The sequence below is a fragment of the Buceros rhinoceros genome, unplaced genomic scaffold (genome assembly GCF_000710305.1).
Source record: "Buceros rhinoceros silvestris isolate BGI_N320 unplaced genomic scaffold, ASM71030v1 scaffold20027, whole genome shotgun sequence".
Classification (NCBI taxonomy): domain Eukaryota; kingdom Metazoa; phylum Chordata; class Aves; order Bucerotiformes; family Bucerotidae; genus Buceros; species Buceros rhinoceros.
The window spans coordinates 13,953-22,420 of record NW_010423005.1 but is presented as its reverse complement, the minus strand read 5'-3'; the positions used below and the strand labels follow the sequence as shown (position 1 = coordinate 22,420).

At 36.7% G+C, this 8,468-nt stretch overlaps 1 protein-coding gene across 1 annotated transcript in view; it reads right to left on the bottom strand.

Annotated features, from left to right (window-relative positions):
* The window catches only part of DYNC1LI2 (dynein, cytoplasmic 1, light intermediate chain 2), a gene marked incomplete at its 5' end in the record, with an annotated part of 24,286 nt that overhangs the window by 2,360 nt on the left and 13,458 nt on the right, over positions 1–8,468 (bottom strand). Inside the window, 8 exons of the mRNA XM_010140280.1 lie at positions 3,777–3,893; positions 4,521–4,638; positions 5,089–5,130; positions 5,826–5,885; positions 6,918–7,029; positions 7,402–7,537; positions 8,042–8,135; positions 8,447–8,468. The exon at positions 8,447–8,468 is cut by the window's right edge and continues 6 nt beyond it. Of these exons, the coding sequence (XP_010138582.1) occupies positions 3,777–3,893; positions 4,521–4,638; positions 5,089–5,130; positions 5,826–5,885; positions 6,918–7,029; positions 7,402–7,537; positions 8,042–8,135; positions 8,447–8,468 (701 nt within the window). The remainder of the gene's footprint in view (positions 1–3,776; positions 3,894–4,520; positions 4,639–5,088; positions 5,131–5,825; positions 5,886–6,917; positions 7,030–7,401; positions 7,538–8,041; positions 8,136–8,446) is intronic.

Genomic DNA, 8,468 nt, shown 5'->3' with positions numbered 1-8,468 from the left:
TACACATATGTTGTCAAGGACAGTAATGGTCTCAGTCAACTCGATGTGTTCTGTACAATCGTGTGTCAGCTCCTTTCTAGATTAGAGCAAGAACAGGGAACCATAGTTCATCTACTGCACAGCAACAGAAGGGTGAAGGCAAATCTTAGAATTTGCAATAATCTCCTTATGAACACAAATGAAGTAACTTTCTAAGCCTAAAAGTTCACATGAAGAAAAATAATCCAACACAGAAACCACCAGTTAAGTTCTTTAAAATATCATGGTCTACACACGGAAGACAGTCAATCCAGAAACATGAAGGCAAATAAGATGGGTGAGGTATTACAGAGCATGAAAAATGGACGTGATGCTACAGCATCTGCCCAGATGAGAGTTCTCTCAAGCAAGAGCTAACATAGCAGAAACCAATCAAACAATTAGGCTGACCAGTATGCTGAGATCCACAATGCCTCCCTCATCCTGTGACAGAATCTCAACATTTCAACCACAGGGTATTCATCACTGTGGGAGAAACAGATGGTCTCTTTAAAGCTAAATATTTTTAGCATCAACCTTCTGAAAACTTAGGGCTCCTTAAACAGTTTAGATTAGACATTTAAAATGCCTGCAAAGATAATTTTAGAACATTTACTCACACAGAGGATGCTGCCTTAAATGAGACTTTCTCCAAGATACTCTTCTCAACACTTTCACAAGAGTACAATAACCTTTTCTGTTACCACCAGCGCCAGCTACCTTATAAACTCAACAAGCACATTTTAGATACCAATGTTAGGAGCCCTTACCTTCTCAGGGAAGTTTAATCTTACATTGGTTGACTGTAAGGTGTGAGCACATCAGCTGACAAGGAAAACGCATAGTCTCTTGTGAACGAAAGCAGATCCTTCAGTTCCAAAAGTCAGGGAATTGAGCGTGAGCTGCCAACCTAATGCAGCCAAGAAAAGCCAACTGCAATCTTAAGATCGCTCAGAAGTACTTCCACCAAACAACGAGAAGTGCTGTACCAGGCACTAGAATGAGGTTTATCTGGATGCTGCATACAGTTCTAATCACTCATGTTCAAGAAAAGATAAGCCAATGACAGGAACTAATGAAGCAGAAACTAGTAGGGAGAACAGAGCTCAACCTCTACACAAGTTCTCTCCCAGCCTTCCGTTAATTTAATCTAACAAACACAAAAGTTAAGAAAAGATATATGCCTGCTGACTCTAGATGTTTCAGGAGAGAAATAATCTATTTAAATTAGAAGTTAGTGCTAACACAGGAATAAAAAAAGTACACACAGCCATTTGTTATCTTTGAAAACTCCTGAAAGACTAGGAGACTGAAAGAGGAAAGAGCGAAGCCCATTGCTCTAGCGTTTTTTCCAGAAATTGCAGTTATGTTTTAAGTGCTTACAAAGAGCCTTCCCGAACAACAGTCAACACAGATCTGCTACCAACAAGCTGTGTCAAGTAAACCAAATTTCTTTCTACGATAGGATAACAGGTCCTGTGGAGAAGGGAGGAGTGGTCAATATCACATCTCACATAACCTTCATATAAATAAACCAGCCTTGATATTTCAGAAAAATTAATGTACTGTAGTTCATAAAATTGCCCATTAGTTATCCCTAGTACTATGGGATAACTAGTCATTGACTAGTACTAGTCACTGTTTTTGTTCAGCAATCTACCCTGTCCAACCACTGAAGGTATCAGACATGTAGGCAAGCATGCTTGAAGGGAATACAAAGGATTTTGAAAGACAGCGTTAGAGGTAAGAAGTTATTTATATAGATTGTCAAAGCGCTGCATAATAACAGAATGGAAAACAATGATTAAGCAAAAGTACGACTGTTGGAAATACTAAGGTAATTTGATACAGACTAGAGAATCTCCCACTAGGAGGCAGAAATTGTTTTACACTGGCTATATTTTTATAATAAATCCTGATCAATATCACAGTGATGAAAAACCCCTAGTGTCGCACTAAGATATCTAAACAGAAGCACAACACGTAACACAGATTAAGTAACCCCTACTTAGGGCAGACAAGCCTTGTCTAATGCACTGCATTTATTTCTGACACAAAAAGAAACAGGTCACCTGAGCAGACAGTTCAAAGGAGAACAGTAAAAATTATCGGAGCCATAAAAAGTCGTCCTGTGAGGAAAGGCCATCACAAGTAGTCCAGACAAAAGTCACCAGCAAAAGGGAAATAGCTTTCAAACGTGCAAAAGGCTGCTGCAAAGAGAAAGGGCTACGCTGATCTCCACTCGAACAAGACAAATAGTACTGGAATTAAGAAACACTGACTGTACAAGAGAAAAAATAACGAATAAATTAAGTACTGGAATAGGCTTCCTGGAGAGATGACATTACATCTTTTATTTCAGAGTTTGTTCACTTTTTAATCATTAGCCAGGAGCTCCCTAACCAATTTTATTATCTTTAGCTAATGAGCATGGATGAAATAATTCGAGTTAATTTGACAACGTGGTCAATAATAGTACAAGACTGCACGTGAAGCAGGGGACACCTTTCGGCGTTTAACTGAAGAGGGCATTAACTGAAGAGGGATTAAAAAAGAAATAATATTTTGATAATGCAGATATAAAGATATTATGTACATAATACAAATAGTATGTTATCTTTACAATAAATTTATAAAAACTAAATTTAATACATTTAATTTAATTATTTTATAAAGATAATTTACAGAATTTATGATGCTAGAACGAAAAAACCCTCAACAAAATACTGACTTGCCCGAAGTCAAATTCTAGCCATTTTTGAGCTTTCAGAGCATGGAATGTCATACAGATCCATTCCGAATGAAAAAAAAAATCCTTACTTCCCATCTCCAGCAACAGTTTTAGTTCACATACCCACCCGCCAACAACTGCTCTGGTTCTCTTACTGCCAGTAGCATCACTGTAGCTGGCTTCAGAGTGTCTGGGCCTTACACTCTCCTCTAAGCACCAAAAACTGTGGGTTTGGCACAACCACTAAGTTTTAGATGACTTCACAAGCCTGGGATCAGAAGTAGAATATCTATCAATAATTCAGTAGTCAAGCAATTCTGGAAGGAAAGCTCCTGAATATAAATGTGATGGGAACGCTAGTATCAAAAAGAAACAGTACAATTATCAGTGCACTAAATTTCTCGTATCAGGTGGCACAGCCACACATTTTACAACACTCAGGTTCGTACAGGTACCAATTATTCTGACGGGTTTCTTTTATATTCCCCTAAACTAGTGAAATCACTTATCAGCAAGTACCTCGTACAATGCAGTCACAGGCACATACAGAGAACGAACCCACATAATGAGTGTTATCAGTTGTGTCGGATCACAATAAAATACTAAATGAGAGAATAACTTCAAGCTGTCAAAAGAAGTAATTCATTTAAACTCAGAGCTCTGGAGAGACTTCAACAGTTTGACTGGAAACTACAAGCCAAATAAACTGCATTTTCTTCAAGCAACAGTTAAGCGTCAAGAAAGGAAGGAATTCTAAAACAGAAAAGATATTAACACTTTCAACACTCACGTGTTATTTATATCCCGCAGTATAACTTCGCTTGAAGAATGAAGTTATAACAAGCTTAACAGAGGCCCCAGAGTTGTGAAGTTGCAGTAGTTTAGTTCTTTTTTTAAAGACTGCGCATTTTGGCACTGTCATCTGTCAAGGTCTGTCACTTCACCGACCAGTTTAAAAGACAGACGTGAGTGGGCCAAATAAAATATCAAAAATATGCAAAACAGTCTGCAATAAAAAGTCAAATACCTGATTTCTTGGCTGTACTTTGGACTCCTCCAGCACCAGGACTCCCAGGAGAGCCAGTCTTTTTGCTTAAGAGACTGTTAAAGAAACTAGCCAAGACACCTTCACTTGCAGCATTATCTAAATAAAAACCAAATAGAGATATTTATATCATTGAACAGTTAGGGCTGGCAAATCATAGAACTTTTTTTTTTCTTTACATACATACATAAGTTAATCAGTCAAGGAAATGAACCTCAGACATGAGAGAGTCTCTCCTTGCTTAGCTTAAAGCCACTAGTCTTTTGCATTCTTTGGCGAAGTCAGAGACAACTGAAAGCATATTGTTGCTTTTCTGGAACGGGGGAGAGTCACAAAATTTTCATCGAACTACTTGCATGCTTTTGTCTTTTCTAAATGTAGAAGCCAAGAAACAAAGTATTAAACGTGCGATTCATCATTTTAAGTCATTAACAAACCGCACAGACCTTTCAGCGCAGCCTTTCGTTGCCACGTTACTTTTCATAAATCAGAGCGTGGATACAGAGCAATGAGACATGATCCGGAACTGCATGAGTATTTTACCCACTGTGAGTATGGCACGACAGCGCCAAGAGAAAAAGGAAAAATCAACCTAAAGCTCTGTAATAAATTACTTCCTATTAAACTAACTATACTACTGGTAAATAAATTCCAAAATCTTTCTAAAAAAGAGGATTATTTAAGAGAAATAACACATGGTAAGAACAGTAAAATGCTTATTCATACTTTTAATATTTGGATCTGGTTTCTTAACTGATGTTATTGGTGAGGCACTGGGAACGTTGGCAGGACCAGCTCTGCCTTGAGTTCTTGGGGATCCTGCAGGGCCTCTTGCAGGAGATTCCTTAAAAAAAGTCCACATCACACAAATCAAAGAAGAACTTAAATAGATTAACTTAAAAGAAAACGTAATGTTATACAAATTACTTTTAAAACCTTTATATTAGCACTATAGTGTATGCACACTGGGGAAAAAATAACCTAACAAAACACCACCAGTTATTTTGGGCACGTGCCTCCACTAAAAGAAAGGATGAATCACTACAGGAAATTTTCAGTTCAATAATCACCAAATATTTCTATGTTTCCACAGTGAATCAGAATGAAGTCATTCACAAGCAACATTTTAAAATACCGCCCCTTTTTTTATTTCTGCAGGACAAATTTTTTTTTTTTCCTGGGGAGATTATGTATCTCACATTTATATTTACAAAATTAACCTCTTCAGAATAGATTCATTCCCTCTCCCTAGAAGGGACAAAATGCCTCCTACTCTTCCCTTGGATCTACTTACTGATGCTCTTGTAGGCGTTGCTGGCTGTTTGGCAAGGAATGACTGCGAAAACAACATATTAAGAATATTAAATATATTTCAGAAAATATAAAGGAAAAAACAGTGAATCTGACTATCCACTAATTTATCTGATAATTCTTTTCTGATATTTACAGGTTTTTTCTTTGATATTTATATACTTCCAGACTTTGCCACTAGAGGACAGAGTTAAAACGAGTAAACAGCCTCCAGTTCTTTGTCTTACACAGCTGTTCCAGAACTGTAAGCCAGAACCACAGACACCCAAGCCTGTAACCCATGATATTTACAGTCAACTATAGAGGAAAGTACAATGAGCAGTAAATAAAATCAGATATGGCACAGCCAGTTTCACACCTTAAAGTCTTCCAAGTGTCTGACTGGAACACTAAGACATTATGTTTTAAAAGTATTTATATTTTACAGATTGGTACTTCTATGTTGTGAGATTTCAAATTATTTTCTTACTCTTCTTCTTTGAAATGTAAATTATTTCTGCTCTGAATTTATTTTCTTTTCAACTTGCCAAGATAAGTGGCCACATTTTCTACTCGTATTTGTTAAAATAAAGGTATGTCTTATGTCACAATTACATCTGAATTTGCAAAGCGGCTATCTAGTGATTTAACTGAGGAATGAAAAACTGAAGGTAGTAACAACGGAGAGCTTAAAGTGAAATCTTATTTCATAAGAACTTACTTGCATTCTTCCATTCTTACCTGCTGCTTCATAAGAAATACTTGTTCATCTTCTGCTGCCAGCTCTTTATCATGGACTAACTGTTGAACAAAATATTTTGTTATTAGAAGTAAAAACAGAAATTACTGTAAGTGTTTTTGTTTTGATGATCAAAAGGGAAGAAAAAGAGGCAAATCTTTACTTTTTGAAAACAAACACACACTTCTTTCACATTTAGAAGAGCAGTACCATTAAAGAGGTTGTCATTAAAAAGCACACTGTAAGTGAATTGATGCCTGGGATATTCTCCTAGAAAGCTGAGTACTTGGTAAGTAGCCAACTCACCTTTTTAAGTTTGGGTATTAATCTCACCAGCATCTCTTCAAAGACCTGAGATTACCTTACTCTGTACCACCCCACACTCAATCCCTCAGCCCCAGAAGCATTTCACTAGCTCTCATCACCTCTAACGGCGCTATTAGGCAATGATTATTTCCTAGAGGTGCAAGGATTAAAGCTTTACTTTACATGAAAGCTTCACACAGCTCTTCCCTTTTCCAAATACCTGCCAACTACAGGAGCATATACAGAAGTGGCAGAAGCAGCTTTCCAAGACAGACCAAAGCACAGTTTCATTTAGTTTTCTGTATTATTCATTTTATACGTATCCTATTGCTGTGTGCCTGTGCTCACAAAATTAGCCATATACAGAATTTATATGGATTATTTACTGCTCTTGCCTTACACGAAGAAATCTGCCATTACTAATATGTTAACGCAATAGTGATACAATGCCTTGTTCTACAAGGCTTGCCTTTACATGGTAACCTCAATGCCATGCGTGTATGTATGTAAACTGTTGAAGTATTCTCCCTTTTCAAAAGTGTTTCTGCGTCACGCATGGACAAAGGTTCATGTGAAATCGTTATTTCTGGGCTGCCTTTCATTCATTAAGGGGAATGATTTCTGTTTGCTTGCAGTATTTTAAACAACTGGAAAATGAAAGCCTGATGTTTCACACATTTGGATACAAAACCTCATTCCATTTAGATCTGAAGTTCTTAAATATTAATAGCACTCAAGCAAACAGCACTTATTTGTCAGGGGGTGGAGAAGAGTTTACCCCTTTTTACCTTTCTTACAGGAGGTTTTACAATGAAGTCTTCATATGCATCTTCTGGTTTCACTGTTGTGAAGTTTTCATGTAAAATGGCAATTTTCTTTTCATTGTCCCAACCAGCAGGTCTATAAAAAGAAGAAAAGCTTTGCCTTTTCAGTCACAAAAAACACTTCTACAGTACAGTGACCATTTATTTACTACCCTCTACCTGAATAAAAGCAATTTTATTATAGGTCAGTCCTAACTGTCAGCTAAATTCCAAAGATACTAAAAAGCTGGAATGGTAGTTATACTCTGAGTCAAGCAACCCAAGTAATACACGCTGAGCTGTTTTTTTTTAATTCAGGATTGATAATTACAAATTGATAATTAAGTCAAGAAGACTTGCATACTAAGCTTTTGAACAACAGAAACCATTCAAGTTATTTTTATACATATGAAGCGTAGCGCTTAATAGAAAACAATCCAAAACCACGCTGCTTATATAACTGACTTACATAAAAACTGCATCCTTTTCTACCACTAAGGCAGGTGTGGTAAACTGAAAACCGTATGTTTTATGTACAATGTACTTATACAACAGATCAAGGTTCTTTTCCTCCTTAACTGATGTATAAATCAAGGCAGCCCCATCTGATAATTTATTTAAGGAAAATTATAAGATACAGTTTTTAAATCATAGTAAGAATTTCTAAAGAGGAGCTAACAGAGATGTATCTACTAGAACTAATTTTGAGAAATAGTTCAAGGCAAGAGACTCATGATACTTTCCTTTGACATACATAAATGCTACCTATCCTCCCAGGCACTTAACTTTGAAAAAGTCAAAAACTTAAGAGACAGCTGAGATGCCAGGTTTACACGGAAATTCTAAGTTCTGATGGGAAAACCAAGAAAAACGACCTCGCCAATGCAAGACAAATCCTTTGTAAGAAAAAATCCCATGCACTATTTAAAACCTGTAAGAAGTTTTATACATCTCTCAACGTTTTCAAAACAACAAACGCTACATAGTAAATAAACACCAAGCAATCCTGAAGCGCAATTTCTCAGATTAACTTTATGTGCAATTCAACACTAAAATGTATTTTCTTGCTTCCGGATTACAGCAAATCTCTTCAGCGCAGGAAAGGATACACTGTAAGCAGAATCTACGAATGTGTGACTGAATGAAGTCAAAGTGCTCTTCTCTGTAATCATGCTCCTTCTCTAGTACACTCACTGCATCACACTGGACGAAAGGGAGAAAAGCAGAACCAGAAAAACCCAGTCATTTAATCCCAGCACACATTAAATATTACACACACACGAGATTTACCTTAAGCCTTTGGTTTTAAAATGTCACTAACAGATCAAAAAATAATAAACATGTAATTGATAAGGTGATTTCCTTAAAAATTGGTCCTGATGGCAGAAGCTTACTTTTAAAGTAAATCCCTTCACTGTTAATCCAGAATTCATTCTGCATGTCTGTATAAAGCATGTCTTCTACGAGAAAAGTAATTAACTTTTTCATTCTAACAAACAGAAACAGAGACTCACTTTTGTACAAACTTCCAGCACA